The sequence below is a fragment of the Onychomys torridus genome, chromosome 6, assembly GCF_903995425.1.
Source record: "Onychomys torridus chromosome 6, mOncTor1.1, whole genome shotgun sequence".
Lineage (NCBI taxonomy): Eukaryota > Metazoa > Chordata > Mammalia > Rodentia > Cricetidae > Onychomys > Onychomys torridus.
Genome location: NC_050448.1, coordinates 64101968 through 64123760, shown reverse-complemented (window position 1 = coordinate 64123760; position 21793 = coordinate 64101968). Strand labels below are relative to the sequence as shown.

Below are 21793 nucleotides of genomic sequence, written 5' to 3'. Positions count from 1 at the left end.
CAATGTCCGTAAGACATCAGAGTGGCATGCAATCAGCATTTTATAATTGGAGGTATTTATTATTACGGAGCATTGCTGGGACTGAATGAACAGAAATGGTAAATCAAAACCTCTGTTCTTGGAGGCTCCCAGGAGAGTAGGGAGACAAAACACACATGAGCAATTTTTAATCCAAGGCAGGTTGTGGTGTGTGCTCTAACCAGAAGCCCAGACAATGCTGTGGGAGAATAAAGGAAGGAACCATTTTGAGTGTGAGGTTGGAAAAGCTCTGTGGCTCAAAGTGGCGCTAAGGGTGGACAGGTGACTTGGAAGGAAGGCGAGCTGGGAACAAAACAGAGGGATGGTGGCAGGGATCAGGGTTCTCAGCTCCCACACTCTTTAGGCTAGCAGGGAGCACAGAGCCCTGCAGTCTTCCTGCTCTGCTCACAAGTTCTGTGGGGCCCTCTGCTCTTCTGCTCCTCTTACCTCTCCAGTGTGGATCTCTCCTCTACCTCACTCGCCCTGTTCACTGCTGCCCTGCGGGAAAACCCACGCTGAGTGTCTAGAAACCCCAGTGGAGACAGGAGAGAAAAGGTTGTTCAGACAGGGGTGCTTACTAGGTAACTCCTGAAGAAAAGGCTGAGCCGACCTCACCTCTGCAGGCCCTAGGCCTGTCTGCTCCTGAGCTCCCTCCGTCTGTAACTGTCCACTGTCTCTCCTTCCACCTTGGCCCCTTTGTGACTCTACAGACGACTTTGTCTAAAGGGTCCTTCCTTGTTCCTTGCTCCTCTGCTTTTGTGTGGATGTCTGTCTTCGGCTCTGTTTCTCAGTGTTTGTCTCAGTACCTCTGTTAACATCCCCTCATGTGTGTGTGTGGGGGGGGGGGGGCAGTGTGTGGTGATCTGTCTTCATTGTGGCTGGCTCGCCTCATCTGTGATGGAGTCTGAAGACTGCGCGGAAGCAGGATCAAAGTAGGAATTCACCTGTCTGTGGCCAGGCCCTTTCTGGTTCTTTCTCTGCATTACTATACTATGCTGGTTCTGTTCCTGGATGTGGATGAGGATATGTGCGTAGACCCAGACATAAAAATGGAACTGAGATTTTTCCTCTCAATTAGGAGCAAGCTCCACTAAGCTTAGCTGGTAGCTCAGGTGCCCAGGACCTCAGAGGCATGCTTGAGTTGGGATGTGCCACTTGCTAGGCCACATGTTCTAGGTTACTGGCGCCTCCTTGACCCTCCAGGACTTACCTTACGTCTCCTCCTTAACTGGGACTAACAGGGCACCTCTCCCTTTCCTGCTCAAAGCTTTCCAGGCATCCTCTTCCACTGTCCCACTTCCCCTCATCATCTGCATGAGAACCGTCTAGACTGAGTGTTACTCAGCTCTACTCCCCAGCCCATTTTTCAGGGTTCCTCCTTTCACAGAACAGAGCATACTATTCCTTCCACATGTGACCTGTTTTGGTCTCACTTAGATGGGGTGGGATGGAGGGAGAGGGCAGAGCTCTGCCTTCTCCTGAAGAAGTTTGGCTATTTGCTCCTAACAATCCACCCATTAACAAACTTACTTACTGTGTGCCTGGCAGTCAGGCACCTGTACCAAGTGATGTATGTGGCTTAGGGCTGTGAGTGGTACAGTCCAGACTCAAAAAGTTGCCTTAGGCTGCGCTCAGGTAGGTGACTTGGGTAGTGTGTGGTCCTTGCTATGGAAAAAGAAAAAGAAAAGAAAGAAAAAAGTCAAGCCAGGCAATGGTGGTTCATTCATGCCTTTAATCCCAGCACTCGGGAGGCAGAGCCAGGCAGATCTCTGTGACTTCAAGGCCAGCCTGGTCTACAGAGCGAGGACAGGCACCAAAACTACACAGAGAAACTCTGTCTCAAAAAACCAAAAAGAAAAAAAAAAAGTTAATAGATAGGCTCTGAGGCAGTGCAAGTAAGTCATGGAAGGCACCCCAAAAGAGGTGACTATTTGAACCCAAAGGAGGAGTGGTGTGAGGACCTGATGGGTGAACTATACCAGCTTATATAGTGTTTCAAGAACAGAGCTTGATCAGCTCAGACGGAGTTTTCCCTAATCAGGAGTTGACTGAAGTACCACACATGGCGTCTGGTCTCTCTCATACGCTGTCTTGGCTGCAGGGCTATTTGGGGACATGGAATGTTGCTTGTGACTTTGGTACAGAAAGTGGTCTTTCCATGGGTTCACATCCGGGAAGCCCCTCATTTCCTTCCTCATTCTCTGCTCAGGCTTCGTGTAAAAGAGGCTATGGCTTTCGATCCAGACTGACCTAAGCTCACAGGCCACCCACGTCACAAGTTCTTGACTTGGGCTCTAGGAGCCTCGAGGAAGGGAAACAGAAGTACAGTTTATTGCACATAGCTGCACTGGAGAGCGTGCAAGGATATGAATAAATTTAAATACTAATGAGTGCAAATGCCTGAATTAATAACACTGGCTGCTCACCTGACCAATCCTTCTTCCTGCAGGATCTCAGCACCTGCCATCCTTTTCTCAGGAAATGCGGATGAGCCTTATCTTTCTCTTCTTTAAGAGACAGTATGGGGAATCGGGTCTGCAGAGTTGGGGAGCCACTTGCAGAAAAAGCAGATACCCTTTTTCTAGCCTCCTGGCTCCATGCAGATCTAAAGAGCTACATTGTCACGTTTAACCAAGGGCAAAGCCTGTTCCCTGTGTCTTCTTCTGACCACCAGATCCCAGGAGACCCAGAAAGAGGGGAGAGTTCCACCTCAGAGAGGTTTCATTCTCATGGAACAGACAGGGCAGACACTTCCACCCACAAGCTGCCCTCCACCTCTTGATGTCAAAACCATGGGCATGGTCCCTGACAGCTTTGGACAGGAAATCCTGTAGCTAGAGCTGCCACAGCAAGGCTGAGCGATGGGACAGGCTGTGCTTGCCCAAGGGGCCACGGAATCAGCCTAGGAGGTTTTCCTGAACGGACAGTGCGGAAACAAGCTTGGAGAGAAGGGGAGAAATGGAACTGGAGAGAAGAAAGGATGTGGGCCAAGGAGGGTCTCAGGGTAGAGTGTTGCTTCCTGGTAGAGTGCCCTGTGTTTGATCCCAGAGTGAGAGGTGAGGAGAAGCCTATACACTGGATGAAAGGGGGGTCTTGAAATGGGGAGGGATGAACTGTGAAGCTGGGTTTGGAAGGAGTTGGATTAGGGGGTTGTGGCCTCTATAAACTCAGTGAGCTGGAGGAAAAAGTGAACAGGGAGTCTTAGCTTGGAAGAGAGCTTATTTTGATTGCCTGGTGTGACCTATTGGGGCTGTGGCAAGGAAGCCTCAGATTTAACCCTTTGCCGATTTAACCTCCTCCTCCGTCCCTCTCCTTCCCTACGGCCCAGTACAGGAAGCTAATGGTCACATTATGTTATGCCAGTATGCAGGCCTGCCCCACCACTGGGACCGGGCAGTGATGAAGCAAGCCTGTTGGTGGGAGCAAGAGAGAAGAAATCTGCAATCCAATTCCCTACTCCATTTAGGCTCCACAATTAAAGGCAATTACTCTGCAGTTCTCTAATCAAATGCTCCCGGCCAAGCTACCAGCCAGGCAGCCATGTGTAGCTCCTGGAGCTAGAGAGAGAATTGAACAAAGTCCCATACTGTCTCAGCTCCCATGATGCAGGAGGCTGTGTGCATGCAGATGTATTGGTGTGTACGTCCCTGTGCTCCAGCCCTTGGGTCAAGGGTAAACACATGGAACAGAGCCGGTGGTGCCCAAAAGTGGGTTCAGGGCTATTTGGCTTTGGATATACTATCATCTTGGAATTGTCTGTGCACTCCAGTAGACATGGTATACATGGCGAGGCTGAGCACGGATGGTGGCAGAACAGTCACCTTTGTTAGGAATGCGTCACCCAGGAAGCCGAGTATCCAGGAGGTGGCATCAGATGCCTTGTGGAAAAGAGCCTTGGAGCCAGATAGCCAGGGCTTGGAGTCTAACCCGAGCTTGGCTGTTATTCAGTGGGTGGTCATTGGGTAAGTGCCGCCCTCCAGGCTTCGGTATTCAAAATTGGGTCAGGCCCAATCCGAAAACCTTTAGGTAGTGCCAAACCGTTCCTGAGATCGCTAAGCCCTCCAGAACCTTAGACTACTTGTCCCTGGGGCTCTGAAAGGGAGATTGAAATAAAGGGAGCCCATGGCATCTTGTTGGGGAAGGCATGGCCCTGGCCTGCAGGGTAGGAGCAGAATCATCCAAGGAGCCCCTTGGTGGAGGCCCTCCTCACTCCTCTTTTTACCCCCTGCTAGCTTTGGCTGTGCCTGGGACCCAGACCCGCTTCAGCCAGGAGCCAGCCGATCAGACCGTGGTGGCTGGGCAGCGGGCTGTACTCCCCTGCATTCTCCTCAACTACTCTGGGATCGTACAATGGACCAAGGACGGGCTGGCTCTGGGCATGGGCCAGGGCCTCAAAGGTGAGTGCTGGGCGGGGACCGCCCCGGTACTGGAGTGTGGGCTATCCTGGCAAGGCCTTGAGTTTGATCCACAGGACAGAAGGGAAAAACGTGTATGTGTGGCTGCCCGGTCCCCCAGCACCCAGAAATCCGATTCCCCACTCCCAGCCTAGACTCCCGGATTCGCTACCCATCCTTCCCTCTGTCCTGTTCGTGACTTCTGAGGTCTGTCACTTTTACCCCGCAACTCCGCCTTTCCTCAGATCGTGGAAGAGCTCAAGGAAGGTGGTGTGCAGCCTGGGGGGGTCAAGAGAAACAGACCTTTACACTGAGAGCTTTAGACAGAGAGGGACACTGCGGGGCGCTGCAGACAGGGGCTGGGCTAGCAAAGCCCGCCCACCCCACGTGCCCCACCCCACGTGCCCCACCCCACGTGCCCCACCCCACGTGCCCCACCCCACGTGCCCCACCCCACGTGCCCCACCCCACGTGCCCCACCCCACGTGCCCCACCCCATGTCGGTGCTACGCTCTGCCGTCTGCCCTAGGTTGTACGCTCAGCTGCCTTCTACCCCTTCTCTCTTTTTTATTTTTGAAATTAGAATATAATTACAGCAGTTCTCCCGTCCCTGTCTGCTTTTTGAGTACTTAGCCCTTTCTCTTCTTCCCCTATGTAGTCCATGTCTGCTTAGAGACCAACCTTTGGCTTTTTAACCTCAGCCTAAGCACTCTCTTGTTTAATAACTCCATCATCGTTTGTAAAGCACAGGCTATGCAGCCAGTGCTGAAGAAAACATAAAGATTCAGCCAGCAACACAAACCCTAACGTCCTAGATCCCAAAGCAAGCACAGAGAGCCTTGGCTGTCATCACACCTCAGCCGTTTGCCCACTGAATGACTTGAGGAAAACCGCTTTGCGCTGCTCTCTTTGCCTTGGTTAGCTGATTGGTGACGCGGATTTAACAGTCGCAGCCTGCCTACCTAAAAAGCACACCCTTGGTTTTTGCACCAAGTGGCAGGGTGTGCCTTATGAGGATAACGCTGTTCACTGTAAAGCACCATGATGATGTGAGTGACTGAGGGACTGTATACTTCTGGTCTTGTTATTCTTGAGGGTGGTGAAATCATTTGCTGTGGGTCTAGGTTGAGGAAATCTGCATGGTGCAATCCATAAAGGAAAGAGATGAATTTGATGGATCTATTGTTGATGGGAGAGAAAATGAGAGAGATTGAGGTCAATAGATATGCAGTCAGAAAAATCCATAGCCTCTGAGGTGGTCGGGGAGCAGTGGGAAGGAAATGGTGGGAGTTAGTGGGAGCCTGTAAGCAAGGCAGACTAGATGCAGAGGCCCACCCTATGTCTTTGAAAGGAAGTAGAAATCTCATTTGGGTCCTCCTTTGAGGAGCCAGCAAACCTTGCTCATTCTCCTTCCATGGTAAGTGGGGACCAGGCCTTGTGAGCCACACAGAGGTGCCCGGTAAGTGCTGAGGTGGCCTGTGCTTACCAGTGCCCACACAATCTCTTCCCCACTCTCCTGGCTGCTTGCCCATCCATTCCTTTCCTGAGAGACATTGACCTGCGAACAGCTATGGATTTCATTTTCTCCTCTCTCTCTCTCTCTCTCTCTCTCTCTCTCTCTCTCTCTCTCTCTCTCTCTCTCTGTTTATTCCTCACTATCTACTCCTGCTTTATGGCCCCGATGTTATGGAGTCTGTGTCTGGTGCTTCACAGTCTCACCTGCCAGTGGTGCCCAGGAGAGAGCCAAGTGGGGAAAGCTGGCCGGGAATGGACACGGGTTCTGCTTTGGGGAGGGTCGGAGGAGATGATGAGCCCCGGGTGGAAGACGGTGTGGTCCAGGCCTCAAGACCGGGTCTTACTCTAGTCTTTCCCGTTCTGTCCCTGCAGCCTGGCCACGGTACCGGGTCGTGGGCTCTGCGGATGCCGGGCAGTACAACTTGGAGATCACAGATGCTGAGCTCTCGGACGACGCCTCCTATGAGTGCCAGGCCACAGAGGCTGCCCTGCGCTCCCGGCGGGCCAAACTCACCGTGCTCAGTAATGACTCCCAAGTTGTTTCTCCCTCTCTGGTTCCCTCTTCAATGTCTCAACCTTTTCCTCTCTTCCTAGCCTCACCTTTCCCCCTGCTGTCTCTACTCTCCCTGGTTCTCTCTCAACAACTCCTTGCATGAATGTATTTAAAAACGAAGTGAATGGGACTAGAAAGATGGCTCAGTGGTTAAGAGCATTTGGTATTTTTGCAAAAGATCTGGGTTCAGTACCTGGCACCGACATCTGGTGGTTCAAAACCACTGATAACTCCAGTTCCAGGGGATTCCAATGCCTTCTTCTGGCTTCTGCAGCTACGTGTGTGTATGTGTGTGTGTGTGTGTGTGTGTGTGTGTGTGTGTGTGGTACACAGACAGGCAGATGTGTTTTTAGACCCATGCACGATGTAAATTATACTTTAAAAAAAAAAAAAAAAACCTAAAAGCAAGTTGGGAGTGGAGGAGGCTGTGCTATGCTACCTTTACTGGGGTATTATGGTTTCTGTATGTGTGATATCCTTTGCTCTGACCTCTGCCCAGATCACACTAAAGATCCAGAGCTTTCTGTGAAGCAAAGCTGTGGAAACAGGGCTCTCTGCACTGAGAAGTATGGTAATGGAAACATAGCCTGTACTTTTCCTGATTTACATTGTAGTCAGGTTTGTTGTTTAGGGAACATCCCTGTTCCTCTCCATCTCTCTGCTGCCCCTGAGCCCAGACCTTTTCCCTTTATCCCCACCTGCTTGGCTGCCCTTCCCTCAGCATGTTCCTCTCTTGTCAGATGTTCCCTAGAACACCAGGGAACAGGGGACCAGAGCCAGAAGAAATGAGCCTGGGGGGCTGGACCCAGCAGCAAGACTGTTTGCATCTCGAATGGCACGATGGCTTGTCTTTTGAAAGCTGAGCTCCCAGCAGCAGCCCACAAGGGGGACAGAGTAGATGTCACCGTGTCAGCCTTGGGCCATCTGATTAATGAGAGGACTGTCCTCCACACAGAACAAAAGTGAAGTCAGTAGTGGCCTATCTTTGGGTCTTTAGATCCCCCCAACTCAAAAGTGCTTCTGTAGTGCTTTCTCTGGCTTGGACCTGTCTGCCTGTGAGCCCCTCTCCCCTGCTGACCGACTCTGTGAATCCCTCTTCCCTGCTGACCGACTCTGTGAGCCCCTCTCCCCTTCTGACCAACTCTGTGAGCCCCTCTCCCCTTCTGACCAACTCTGTGAGCCCCTCTCCCCTGCTGACCAACTCTGTGAGCCCCTCTCCCCTTCTGACCAACTCTGTGAGCCCCTCTCCCCTGCTGACCAACTCTGTGAGCCCCTCTTCCCTGCTGACCGACTCTGTGAGTCCCTCTTCCCTGCTGACCGACTCTGTGAGTCCCTCTTCCCTGCTGGCCGACTCTGTCCTTTTCTCTGACCTCCACTTCTCAACCTGCTCTCCTCCAACATGAAGTCATTCACGTGGGGAGAAGGGAGAAAGGAACTGAGACAAGTGAGTCTGTGTCCCCAGTTCCCTCTTATTTGGGGGAGGGTGAGTGGGGGGCAGGGCTCCTAGCAACAGAAAGAGCTCTAGGCTGCTGGGGATCCCAAGCCCTGGGTTCAGGTTGCGCCTTGTTCATTTTTGTGCTGTGACCCTGGTCACTGGCATGGAAATACACCATCATACTACCAACCTTCCTTCCTTCCTTCCTTCCTTTCTTCCTTCCTTCCTTCCTTCCTTCCTTCCTTCCTTCTTTCCTTCCTTCCTTTCTTTTCTTCCTTCTTTCCTTCCTTCCTTCCTTCCTTCCTTCCTTCCTTCCTTCCTTCCTCCTGAGATTTAATATTTTATGATAAGGGTTAAATGAAGTCCAATGCACAAGGTGCTTTAGTGAACGAGAGGTAAACTCTGGGTAGATGGTAGAAATTATTGTCAGTTGGCTTCAAAGACTTTGAGAAACTCTAGAGAAGTGTGGGTTGGTGACCGAGGTGACAGATGGCCTTTGCCCGAGTGAAGGGAACAGAAACATGACGAAGGCAGACAGACCAGTGGGAGGAAGTGCTTTACTCTCTTTGTAGCAGGGTCCCAACATCTCTGGGCATATAGGAGCCAAGTTCATGAGGAGGTACAACGGTAGAGAGCCAGGCAGACCAGGAGGCCCTCACCCATTTCTCCACTTGTCAACTTTCTCCTACTTACACCACCACCCTGCCCCTGTCACCAGCATTATATGGAGCAGGGAGCAGGGAAGAGGTAGGAGAGCCGGATTGAGAGAGCAGTCGGGTGGGCAGAAGCCATCACCTTTCATCATAGTAAAAGTAGCACATTTCTGCACATTACAAGTACCCTGCATGCCGCACTCTGTGCACAGCTCCACACTGACCTCACACAGGCTCGGGGAAGGGCTTTGTTAGGTCTTTGAGGGAGAAACAGACTGAGCGCCTTTAGGGGCTCAACCCAAGACCACAAGACGGTAGAGGGAGGTGCCAGTGTTTGAAGGGTACTGATCTAAATTCCACTCCTTCTCCACTCTGCCACTCCACGTGCCAAAATTGAACAGAGAGCTGTGTCAGCAACTGCGCCTCCAGCACAGAGACCTTCATTTCTCCCACGCAGGGACAGGCTCCAGCTCCAGGGACCTCCCGAGGTCTTCCCTCAAGGGTCTCCTCTAGAAGTTTCTTCTCAGTCTCCCTTGTCTTTCTCGGAAAGAAGAAAATCAAATCCTTGCTCATTTCCGGCTACTGACCATCGAATGGGCCTAGATTACTATCAAAATCTTTCTCTTTACCCCATCAGTGGCTGGTTCGGTGAGAGCCCCTAAGGCCTTGCTGTTCACCACACTCTGACTAGACCCTGCTGGTATAATGAGAGTTAATAGGAAGAAATGGATACAACGTCACAAACCTCTAATCCCTTTACTTGGGAGGTAAAGAATGGAGAATCATGAATTCAGTGCCAGCCTAGACTGCATAGTGAGTTTCTGTCTCAAAATAGTAAATAAATAAATATTTTATTTAAAAAAAGAAGAACTCCTGCCCTCAGGAAATGTGGGACCCTTGGCCTTGGGGACTCACCTTAACATTTAGAAGCCCATGGCTGTGGTATAAGGAAAGGTGTCTTATTTCTTAAAACCAGATGTATAGCTAACTCAGTTCCCTAAGCACATAGTAAAGGCCTGTTTTAGCCATGCATTAGGCAGTGGAGACTATTTTTAAATGCCAGTGAGACTGGGACCCGCTTTTTCCAAGGGGTTTGAGGCAGGGAAAGACAGTAACCACTGGGCAGGCAACACACAGCTGAATACTGCCGCAGGTGGACGCATGAAGCTTTCCACATCACCCAGGATTTGACCAGGGTGCTAACTCCTCCACAGCTGCCCTGAGAGAGGGCATGCCGTGGAGAAAACAGCAGAAGCAGAGTGAGGAGGTAAAACAGGAGACTGGAAGGTTTGGAATCCATGCCACAGGCAGTTGTAGCCTCTAAGGGTGTTCGAACAGAAGAACGTAGTCTTCACTGCTATCGAGAACAAAGCCTGCTGGAGGTGTAATGGATAGAGCTGCCCATCTGGCCGATCCAGGCAGAGGAGCCGATGGAAGGGGATAGATGGCAGGGATCCTGTGAAGGAGACGCCCTTCCCCGGGGTGGGATCTCTACTCAAGACCCGAGGTAGCCCTCCCTCCGAAGTAAGCCCCCTTGAGCTACCGTGGTGAGGACAGACGACTCACACAGTAAGAGCAGCTGTGAAAGAGTGTCTGGCCAGCTGAGAATGCTTGTGGGCATAGTGAAGCCCCTTCGTAAGCCCTGCATGTCGTGATTGTAAGTTGGGCGAGGCTGGCATTGCCCTGCCGAGAGGGACACCCAACAGATGGAAGGACACCGCCATGGCAGGGGCACAGTCAGCTGCATCCTGAGCTGATTCTGTTCTCCTTTTCCCTCCAGTTCCTCCAGAGGATACGAGGATTGATGGGGGCCCTGTGATTCTGCTGCAAGCGGGCACTCCCCACAACCTCACATGCAGAGCCTTTAATGCCAAGCCTGCTGCCACCATCATTTGGTTCCGGGACGGAACACAGCAGGAGGGGGCTGTGGCTAGCACGGTGAGATCCTGCCCACTCCCCTGGCCGCTCTTTAGACCCAGCTCCAGGTGATCTTTCCTTTCCTAAAGGGGATGGACTTCCAGGGTCACTGTGCCATTCCATAAGTACTTCCTGTGTGCTAGGTACTTTTGGGGCTATTTCTCTTACACCTCAGAAGAGTCCCATACAGTAGGCATTACTTCCAACTTACAAAGGGGGAAATTAATGGTCAGAGAACTGCCTGGCCCAAAGTCACGCAGAGAGCAAGCAGCGGAGTTGGCATTCTGTAGCCGAGTCTGGCTGCCCTGCTGATCCCTTTTACCCTCCTCCTTCAGCACAGCTGGGAGCTGTGGAAGTCCGGGTTGTTGTGTACATCCTCTGACGGGGAAGACACGACCGGGAAAGGCATTAAGTGACTTACCCAGACTCACATAGCACAGCTGATGGCAGTGGAATCCAGATGTTGTTGCACTTGAGGAACATTCTGCCCATTCCACCAGCTGTGGCCGGCATGTCTGTGCACCTAGCCCTGTGCTGGGTACAACGAGAGACACTTCCCCATGGGGAGAGAAACTGCCTGCCCCCTGTGTTCCCGGATTGTGAGGATGGAGAGATTGGATTCTGGCTTTGGCTTAGTGACCTCCATGGCCTTGGGCAAATGTCTTCTTGATGGCCTCAGTGTCACCATTTGATAAATGATTATTTGACCCCAAACCTGTTGTTTTTCTCCGGGGGCCGGGAGGGGGTGGTGGTGGTGCTACATCTTTTAAGTTCTCTCGGCAGCCAGACAAGCTGATTTGTCAATACCATTGGTTGCCCGCTCCTCTCATTTGCTTACTTACTTAAGACTATGGAGCTTCAAAATATCACTGTGTTTGGCATCAGTTGGGTGCTGCTGTGCTCCCGTAAAGATGCATGCGTGGCTGACTGAATGCGAAGCCTTATTCTTGTCCATAATGTGGCTTCCTCAGGTAGGTGACAGTATAGAAAATGACTTGGGATGTCTTTAGCTGGTGAATCAGGCCCTGCACTTAGAGTCACCACTGTGACACACGGTGCCTAAGGCCAGCTAGAAGACACCCCAACTGTAGGTGGTACCAGTTCAGGCGGGAGAGAGCCCAGAGGTCTGGGCTGGCCTGGGGAGGCTTTCTAGAAGAGGAAAAACTTAACCGTGGACTTAGAGAATTCCAGGACTAAGGCTCAGTTGAACAGAAGAAAATTATACTGCAAAGAGCAAACCCTCATGTGCACCACACATGTTATAGTAAGTTTCCCACACTACTGTAAGGTGTAATAACGAGGGACACTGTGGTGGAAAGGGAATATGGCCTGTTTGATTTTTCTGTAAACCTCAGAGAGCTTTTTAAAATAGCCTACTTCTTTAAGATATAAAGAAGTTGGAGTGGGGAAGGAGGTCACTATGAAGGTCCATCCTTGGTTTCTCTGAGAGCGGAGGAGGGGCTTTAGTCTTAACTCAATCTTCCCCTCTTCCCAGGAACTGCTGAAGGATGGGAAAAGAGAGACTACAATCAGCCAACTGCTCATTCACCCCACAGACCTAGACATTGGTCGGGTCTTCACCTGCCGCAGCATGAATGAAGCCATCCCCAATGGGAAGGAGACATCCATCGAGCTCGATGTACACCGTAAGTGGGGTACTGGGTAGGGTACGTTATGTGAGGTGGGAACAGAACATAGGCAGATTTAGAGGCACAGAATGAGGATCCGAGAAGCCCAGGACCAATGGTCCCCTCTGTTCCTATCTGATCCTTGAGCAATAATGTTGGTAGATGGAGCACTGAGTACAGTATTACATCTGCTTACCGAAGCTGTGAGTGCTAAAGAAGTTATGGTACAAGAGTGTCTAGCATGGCTAGAGTGTGCTTTCCTGGCCCATGTTCCAAGGCATGACCTCTTCTAGCCATGGATGCTCTTACCGGATCCCTGACTGTAAGCTAAACTGACCCACAGTGGCACCTAGTGGCCATATTGGATCATTACCTCCATTGGCTAATTGGTTTCTTCAGTATCGTTCTTGGCCAGAACCCCTGGAAAAGACTGTGTAGAAAGGGTGAGGGTGATAGCTGATACTTTGTAAACCTGAATTTTCATTTCACATCAAAGTGGTATGAATACATCTGTTACGGAGGGAAAGAGAAACTCAGGACAGAAAAGACCCTGGCTTCCCATTACCTCCTTTGCAGATCCTCCGACAGTGACTCTGTCCATTGAGCCTCAGACCGTGCAGGAGGGTGAGCGAGTCATCTTCACGTGCCAGGCCACAGCCAACCCTGAGATCTTGGGCTACAGGTGAAAGGGCCTGGGTCTGGGAGTGTTATACAAGTGATAAATGGATATAGGCCCCTGAGACTGGGGTGGTGGTGGTGGTGGTGTGGTGGTGGTGGTGGTGGTGGTGGTGGTGGTGGTAGTGGTGTTGTTACTGGGGAGGCCACTGTCCCTGAGCGTAGTTGAGAGAGTCCCAAGTTCTGCCCTCACATCTGTGCTGCCTCTTCCTCTAGGTGGGCCAAAGGGGGATTCTTGATTGAAGACGCCCATGAGAGTCGTTATGAGACAAACGTTGATTACTCCTTCTTCACGGAGCCTGTGTCTTGTGAGGTCCACAACAAAGTGGGGAGCACCAATGTCAGCACTTTAGTGAATGTTCACTGTGAGTAGCTGGATGGGCAGAGGCAGGGGACAGAGAGCAGGGTCCTTCAAAGTCACTTGGGTACAGGGGAGGAGAAGCCCTGCCTTGCTGGAGAGACACTTGGGGGGGGGGTGCGTAAAATGGACAGGAGCGGAAAGAGGGCAGATTGGAGTTGACACTCAGGCCCTGTGACTCTGACCAGCCACTCCTCTCTCCTTCAGTTGCCCCCCGGATTGTCGTTGACCCAAAGCCCACGACCACAGACATTGGCTCTGATGTGACCCTCACCTGTGTCTGGGTTGGAAATCCCCCCCTCACCCTCACCTGGACCAAGAAGGACTCCAACATGGTAAACCTCTCTCTGCCTGTACGGAGAGCTGGGAGGAAGGGACCAAGACATCCTGGTGTGGTGAAGACAGGGGGGGGGGGGGGTGGTCAGGATTGTTTTTTCAGATCAAACTGGAACTTTTCTAGGGTCTTGGGATTTGGGAGAGAAGAGAATACTTGCAATCAGCCATACCCCTTCTTGGGCTTTGCATAGAACTCAGGGTGAAGAGGATGAAGAGGGCGGGTGGTACTGCTCACTAATCAAAGATTTGGTGCAGTAATGGTCCCCGGGGAGGGGTGAAGCTAGATAAGAAAGTCCCAGTGTGCAGTTCCAAAGACCCGTGTTAGACAGTTTGGGCCAGGATGTAAGGAGGGATTTCAAAATAAACCGTCTTCCCTGGCTTAGTAATAAAAGCACAGGAACAGATCATCAGAAAGGACTGTGTCCTTTCCCAATTATCGTAGCCAGTACCTGCCCGCTCTTGTACACATGGTACCCTTATTGCCAGCCTGCTTAGAGTCAGGGGATGGGTGAACCAGACTCAGGAACCCATTTACCTTCTGGGAATTCACTTGTGGCCCTTCATGCTTTCTCTCCCATGCCTCTGATGCGGGGGCCCCACCGACCTAGGGGCCCAGGCTTCCTGGCTCCCCACCCGAGGCTAATCTCTCTGCCCAGGTCCTGAGTAACAGCAATCAGCTGTTGCTGAAGTCAGTGACTCAGGCAGATGCTGGCACCTATACCTGCCGGGCCATTGTACCTCGAATCGGAGTGGCCGAGCGAGAGGTCCCGCTGTACGTAAATGGTGAGTGCCCTTGGGTGTGAGACCCAGCCGAGCAGCAGTACGGCTTTTGCCTGGCCTGACTAAGTATGTCTTCCTGTTTGTAGGACCCCCTATTATCTCCAGCGAGGCGGTGCAGTTTGCTGTGAGGGGTGATAGTGGAAAGGTGGAGTGCTTCATCGGGAGTACCCCACCTCCAGATCGGATCGTGAGTGCCGGGCGGGCTAACCGATGTGTCCACACCTGCCCAGCATCTCCCCCCTCTTCTGGCTCACACCTTCAGCTCTCCCCACCCTTTTCTGGTCCTGTAATCCTCTGCCTTTGTAGTTTCTGTATCATTTTATCTGCCCAAATTCTGCCTCCCTCCCTTACTTGTGTGACCCTGGACAGATCAGCGGGTTGGACCTCAGCTCCTCATCCTCGAAGAGGAGCCATACCCCTATGTATCAGTCACTACAACAGCAGTTGTAAAGCGCCTAGTTCCTTGAAGTCAGAGGACAATGGGTTCCCTCCCATTCCTGGTGAAGGTCCTTTCCCTCTCTTCCCTCAACTTCCACCCTGGCTCTATCCCCCACCCCAGTCTTTTCGTTGGCCTTCCCCTCCCCTGCTCCTTCCTTCCGCCAGCCTTCCCCCTCCCCCCTCCCCACCACATCTCCCTCCCACCTGTCCTGTTCTTTTCTCTTTTTGCCTGGCTTCCCTCCACCAGCCCCTGACCATTTCTTACTCTTTTCCTCACTCCCCTACACCATAAACAATGAATTCCTCCTGTGGCCACTAACCATCAAAACCCTCATCACATTTAATGACCATTTGGCTAACTCCAGGGCTGCCCAGGGATGCTTCATTACCACAGCTGCATAGGCAGGAGACATTTGGCTCCTGGGAGGTTTGCCTCCTGGAGTTGGGAGGCCTGATCCCTGGAAAGGAGCCAGCGTTCGGCTGCTCTTCCTCCGTAGCCTCCCCTCTGTCGTGAGAACACACAGTTGGGAATGCCTCAGCTGGGAAGGTCAGGGATGGGAGGTCTGGGGGACACTCCCCTTGACTCCCTGCTCATAATTAAGAGCAGGCAGATGCATCTCCAGAGAGCCAGGCAGGTTTCTGTGGGTTGATTAATGGTAAGGCTGGTAACATAGGCGTGTATGCAGTTAGAATCACAGGGCTGAGCATTGCCCTACGCGGGCCAGAATCTGCTACTTCAGAGAAGAAGAAAAGGTGGCCTAGACAGAGAAAGCGTGGCCATGTAGCTGCTTTGGGGTGGGAGTAGATGAACTGGAGCCCAGGGATCTCAAGTCCCTGCAACATCGAAGATCCAAACATTGGCTCCTTAGCTCAGCTGCTTCCACATCACAAAATACCATGCAATGTCATACTTATAGCATGGAGCTCTGTAGAAGCGGGTTCCTGTATCTCTCCCCTATATTCATAGTTGGTACATAAGTCTCAAGGTAGTAGTTTCCAGAGTCTCTCTAGAGAAATCTGACAACTGTGTGGGAGCCACAGCTTCTGGAGCAGAAATTCAGTGTCATGGATTTGTGGTAGCTGGTGTGACACGGGTTGTTTCAAGGTGAAGGATTGTTAGGCCTAGGGCAACACATGTGCTGGGATAAGGTACCTAAGAGTGGATTAGGCGTCTTTGGGGCATGTGCCTCTTCCACGTACCCTTTTCTTACGTCCATCCTACCTTCCCCATCCCAGGCTTGGGCATGGAAGGAGAACTTCCTGGAGGTGGGGACCCTGGAGCGGTACACTGTGGAGAGGACTAACTCGGGAAGTGGTGTGCTGTCCACACTCACCATCAACAACGTCATGGAGGCTGACTTCCAGACCCACTACAACTGCACTGCCTGGAACAGCTTCGGGCCAGGCACTGCCATCATCCAGCTGGAAGAACGAGGTCAGTCATGGGGACCACTCAGGATAGCCTGAAGTTTCGTCTTTTCTTTCAAAGCAAATTAATCTACTATGTAAATGTTCCCTGAACATCTTTATATGTCAAACTCCAAAGGAAGGGTTGTGGGTGTGAACATGGCATCATCTCTGCCCACAAGAAACTTTCATCATAGTGAAGGAACTAACTTCTAGAGTGGAAACAAATGAATCCAGACAGAGGAAAATTAAAAGATATATATGCAACAGATTAGCACCACCTAAGTCAGCGAGTTATCGAGAGGATTGAATGGGGGGTATTTGTAAAATTAAAGGTTCCACTACCCCTTCAAGCATCTATGGTTTTATAGAAGAGATATATTCTCTCCAGTACCTTTGGCAAGATACAGCAGGTGTCTAGACTTTGACAGATGTTTGGCGAAGGAAAAAATAACACCTGTTTGATTTTGAGAACTAGTCATGGAAAAGGGAGAGATGGAAAATCTGGGGGACCCCTGGGAAATGTCTGGGAAAGCTAATAGTTCAGATTGAGTTAAAGATACCTGCAGGGTGGGTGTGGGAACAGAGAAGTGTAATGTGGGGCCTCGGGAGGAAGGATCTCAGAGGGGCAGATCCATAGCCAGAGTCTGGATCTGACTAGTAATTCCAGAAAGAGAGAGAAGACCAAATGGGAGAATTCTTGGACTTGGTTATCAGCTAGGGCAAGCAAGGGTATTAACGGGGAGCGTTGGGGCCACAAGTGGGCCGCACAGGTAGAAATACAGTTTTACAGGCAAGAAAGGTCATAGAGGAGGCTGAAACAGACATGGCAGACGGGAATTTGGAGAGAGCTGACTTCAGACAAAAGCCCAGCTCAGGAGGGTATTGGAGGATTTATTAAGGCAACTCCACATAGTTAAAAAGGAGGCTTATGGGGGGGGGGGTTAAACTTACAGCTAGTAAAGGGGTTGGTTACAGGATCTGGGAGAGGTGAGGTGCAGTCCACCTGGGTTCTCTGGAGAACTCCACTCGGTCTACCATCCAGCGTCCGGGATCACCAGGAACCAAGAGAGCCGGCACACCTGATCTCAGGTCTTAAGGGCTCCCCTCTCAGCCCCGCCTCAGGGGCCGGTCATAGGTAGGCATGACAGTTACCGGAAGCCTCACCGGGAGTAGTACTTCCAGGTCAAAGCTGGAAGAGCTACCTACTACAGGAAGGAGGGACCAAGCTTCATTGGTTGGTGGGCTCTGAGGCCAACTGATGGCACAGATGGAACACTGCCCTGACATGAACTCTGGTAAACTGAAGCACAGGTCTCAAGGCAAGCTCAGCCCAGCCGAAGTCCAGTGTGGCCTGGAATTAGCAACGCGGCCCAGCTCAGGCAAAACTTAGCTTCGTACATCATCTAGAGTTGCTGCAGTATCTTGTGGCCAAGTCTTCAGGTCCCCGTATGGCTCCGTCCTCACCCCTGCTCTTCCTCCCGGTCTACAGAGGTGTTACCGGTGGGCATCATTGCCGGGGCCACCATTGGTGCGGGCATCCTGGTCGTCTTCTTCTTTGTCGTCTTGGTGTTCTTCCTCTACCGACGTCGCAAAGGCAGTGAGTACAGGCTCGGCACAGCCACAGCAAACCCTGCATCCCCAACCTTACCCTTCAGGGTCACATCAACGGGTAGGGTGGGGGCTGGAAGCCAGTGCCACAGAGGCCAGTAGAAAGTACCTGGCCCAGGCACACCTCCCTGTCCTAGGTCGAAAGGATGTGACCTTGAGGAAGCTGGACATCAAGGTGGAGACGGTGAATCGGGAACCACTCACAATGCATTCTGACCGGGAGGAGGATACCGCCAGCGTTTCCACAGCAACTCGGGTCATGAAGGCCATCTACTCGGTGAGGACCACGCATCTCACTGGCCTAGGCGCTTCGCAGTCCTAAGGCCAGCCCCACCAGTTTTTAAGAGCATTTATCACCTCCTCTTCCTCAGTGAGTTTAACCTGCTCACCAATAGACACACTCACACTTGGACATACGTTGGCACCCTCACGCACACTTACTCATATACACTTTTATTTTTTTTTGGTTTTTCGAGACAAGATTTCTCTGTGTAGCTTTGCACCTTTCCTGGAACTCACTCTGTAGCCCAGGCTGGCCTCGAACTCACAGAGATCCGCCTGTCTCTGCCTCCTGAGTGCTGGGATTAGAGGCGTGCGCCACCACCACCCGGCTCATATACACTTTTACATACATATGCAAAGCTGCTCCCCCTACCCCTCCCCTCTAACTTCCTTTGCCCCGTCCTTCCCTCACATGGAGGGAAATCTGCAGATATTTTTGGTTCAACCTCCTCATTGCTGAGATGTGCTCCCCGACAGTAGCAACGGCATACTAAGCCGTAATATCATATTACGTGTTAGCAACGAAACTAACACTAGAAGCCAGGTCCCTGGTGTCTTCCTACCTCAGCCTATATGTGAGACACAAGTCTGCCCTAACCCAGAGCTTCCTTTAGCTGGCGGCCTCTGGGCATGGAGTTGGTAGAGGTGGGGGAGGGGGTAAAAGCAGCGTCCGTCTCCTGACACCCACTCCTGCCCTTTAGTCCTTTAAGGATGATGTGGATCTGAAGCAGGACCTGCGCTGTGACACCATTGATACTCGGGAAGAGTACGAGATGAAGGTGAGGAAAGGGATGGAAGCGAGGCACAAGGGGGATGGGAAAGGAGGGTCTGCAGGGAGAGGTGAGGACAGCCAGGGAGGAGTGGTCCGGAGGTCTGCAGAGGGATGCTGGAGGAGAAGAGGAGAAGAACGTGGCTTGGGGTGGGCAGGGGCAAAAGACCATTGCAGGTCTTCTTACGCTTCAGGAGACTCCCCACTCTCATCCTCCTCTCTCGCTGCCTCCCCCAGGACCCCACCAACGGTTATTACAATGTGCGTGCCCATGAAGATCGCCCATCCTCCAGGGCGGTGCTGTATGCCGACTACCGTGCCCCTGGCCCTACACGTTTTGATGGCCGTCCGTCCTCTCGCCTCTCCCACTCCAGTGGCTATGCCCAGCTCAATACGTACAGCCGGGCCCCTGCCTCTGACTATGGCGCAGAGCCCCCACCCTCTGGTCCTTCTGCTCCAGGTGGCACCGATACAACCAGCCAGCTATCCTACGAGAACTATGAGAAGTTCAACTCCCACCCCTTCCCTGGGGCAGCCGGGTATCCTACCTACCGTCTAGGCTACCCCCAGGCCCCGCCATCTGGCTTGGAGAGGACCCCCTATGAGGCATATGACCCTATCGGCAAGTATGCCACGGCCACTCGCTTCTCCTACACCTCTCAGCACTCAGACTACGGCCAGCGATTTCAGCAGCGCATGCAGACTCATGTGTAGAGGCTGGAGTCTGGCTGGGGTATCTCTGCGGGGCAGAGGAGAAGGCTTCCCAGCTCTTCCCTGACATTCAGGGACATCGCTCGTTGCTCCTTTCTTGGACTCAGCCTTCCTCCTGCTGTCACAAATAAGGAGCAGGTCTCCCCGTAACACCCCATCCCAAGGATGGTGCTCTGGGCATGCCCCAGTCTCCTAGGCCTGCTGAGCGCTTCCTCGAGAGGATGTGTCTCCTGACCTCTGTTCATACCTGACCCAAGCGTGGGCACAGGGCAGTGGAGGCTAGGGTGGGGGGCAGAGGGTAAAGGAGGAAGAGCACCTGTTACTGCTTCCTCTCTGTCCTGCTCCTCTGCTCTCCCATAAGTGGGCATGGAGATATGCTGAGGGGGGTAGGCGTTGGCCTCGGCAGCTCTAGTCCAGGCAGCCGGAATGCGGGACAGCCCACCAGTCCCTCTCTTGATTTCTTTCATACCTTGTGTTCATCTTACCCATCTCAGGGGATTACAGATGGGACAATGAGTTCAAATCCAGCCCTTGGTCAGCTGGGGTCAAAATGCCAGTCGCCGTGGCTACTTACTGTGGCTTTCTGAGTGCCGAGGGTTCCAGAAATCCCCGGTAACACTGCTCCCTTTCTTCTCAACTTTGTACTGGACCAGCCAGATATGTCCTGGATGTGAACAAAGAATGGGCAGGACCATGTCCTGGTTGACTGGCCAGGGACCGCTGTGTACTCCATGGCGGTTCCAGATCCAACAGTAGTGGGAACCTCACAAGCTTCCTTCTTTCATGTTATTGCCCCACTTCTTGGTATTCACTCTTGAGCCTTGGAGAATAGAGTAGGGCAGAGGTGTCATGGAGTTATATTTTTCGAAGGGAAAAAAAAAAAAAAAAAAAAAAAACTCATTTGGAAAGAAATGCCCTTGGGGTTTTCCACACTATATACAAGTCCCCGTGGGAAGGAAAGGGACACCTGTCCTCCACCAGGCTCCTGACACCTTCCATTATTCTGAGTCTCCAAGCACTTTGAACCTATTACATACATCCAAATGGTGAACCCTGCCTGCTGCTGGATTCTGATAGAGTGAAGCAATCCTGAACCTCAGACACTACCACCCTACCCTGGGACTCACCCTAGTTACAGCTCCCTTTGCAGCTGGCATGGTAATTGCTTTATCCAGACAAATTTTGGTTTTGTCTCCTCCTTATCCCACCCCAGGCCAATCAATCTTCTTCCATTTTCAGTGCCTTGAGTGTCAGGTCGGTGATGCTGTCCCTGTGTGGGGGCAGGAGCTTGTGAGCTCCAGGTTGTCCTATGTTAGCGTCAAGGAGAGACAAATGAGGGATGTGAAGGGAAGGGACCTGGACATGGCCCCAAAGGGAAATTCTTCCTGACCTAGACGGAGCCCCCAGTGCAGAAGAACACTTCAGGCATTGTGTTCCATGGCCCACACAGCACACACATGACCACACACATACATTCCACTCCGCTTCTCATCTACACCTTCTGACCAAAGAGAATCTGTAACTCATGTTTCTGCCTCACTTTCCCCGAGAAACCTCTGCCCATCAGGAGTCAACTGCCCACCTAACCCAATGAGGCCTACATGATGGGAGGGAGTACTCACAGAGTACCCCTTGCCTTTTCTCATTGGTCACCATTCATTAGTCATGTTTACTTTCATGACTTACATGTTCATCAGCCACAGTCCATCACTCACCTTATAGATGGGCCTGTGGGGTGACATTCTCAGCCATCTCCTTTCTGATAAGGACCGGGTACCGAGAATCAAGGAGCTCCGTTTCTAGCCTTTGCTTCCTCTTGTACTCTGGTCAGTGCGTCCCCACAGAGTGGGCCTTTCCTGTAGCGTTGACAGGCTCGTAGCTGGATTCCAATTCAGAGGACTCACACTTGCAGAGACCTTTCATGAGAACTCAGTGAGGCCGTGTGTATACGTATAGTGTAGGTTCTTGTGACTATGAATTCATGCAAGTTTTTCATTTCATTGACACCTGAAGCCATGGGTGATCCAAACACTTCCAAGTCTAACTAGAGTGGCATTTTAAACATCAGTACTGTCTAAAATAATCCTTTTGTTTGGGGTTTGGCTTGATTCTCTTTTCTCTCTGATTTAAGCAGTAGGTCCCTCCCATGGAAACAAGAGCATCTCTAAGGTCAAGCCCTGCGGGAAATTTGTGAATATCAAGCACCATGCAAGGCACAGGGAGCAGCAACTGAGACAGACTTGTCTCCAGCCACTCAGATTCTGCAATCAGAATCAGAGTTGGGCTTCAGTGAGTGACCAGTGAAATTGTGTG

General features: G+C 51.8%; 1 protein-coding gene across 8 annotated transcripts in view; it reads left to right on the top strand.

The window, feature by feature from the left end:
• The window catches only part of Kirrel1 (kirre like nephrin family adhesion molecule 1), an 89772-nt gene extending 69396 nt beyond the window's left edge, over positions 1–20376 (top strand). For 5 of the 8 annotated variants that reach the window (XM_036190484.1, XM_036190480.1, XM_036190479.1 and 2 more), the window contains 14 exons: positions 4251–4415; positions 6300–6449; positions 10349–10506; positions 11981–12131; positions 12690–12795; positions 13005–13153; positions 13354–13481; positions 14091–14265; positions 14349–14449; positions 15937–16135; positions 17600–17707; positions 17856–17995; positions 18702–18779; positions 19007–20376. In XM_036190484.1, the coding sequence (XP_036046377.1) occupies positions 4251–4415; positions 6300–6449; positions 10349–10506; positions 11981–12131; positions 12690–12795; positions 13005–13153; positions 13354–13481; positions 14091–14265; positions 14349–14449; positions 15937–16135; positions 17600–17707; positions 17856–17995; positions 18702–18779; positions 19007–19483 (2285 nt within the window). In that variant the 3' untranslated portion in view covers positions 19484–20376. The remainder of the gene's footprint in view (positions 1–4250; positions 4416–6299; positions 6450–10348; positions 10507–11980; positions 12132–12689; positions 12796–13004; positions 13154–13353; positions 13482–14090; positions 14266–14348; positions 14450–15936; positions 16136–17599; positions 17708–17855; positions 17996–18701; positions 18780–19006) is intronic. The other 3 variants (XM_036190483.1, XM_036190482.1, XM_036190486.1) reach the window with 1 other exon arrangement.
• The last annotated feature ends 1417 nt before the right edge of the window (positions 20377–21793 follow it).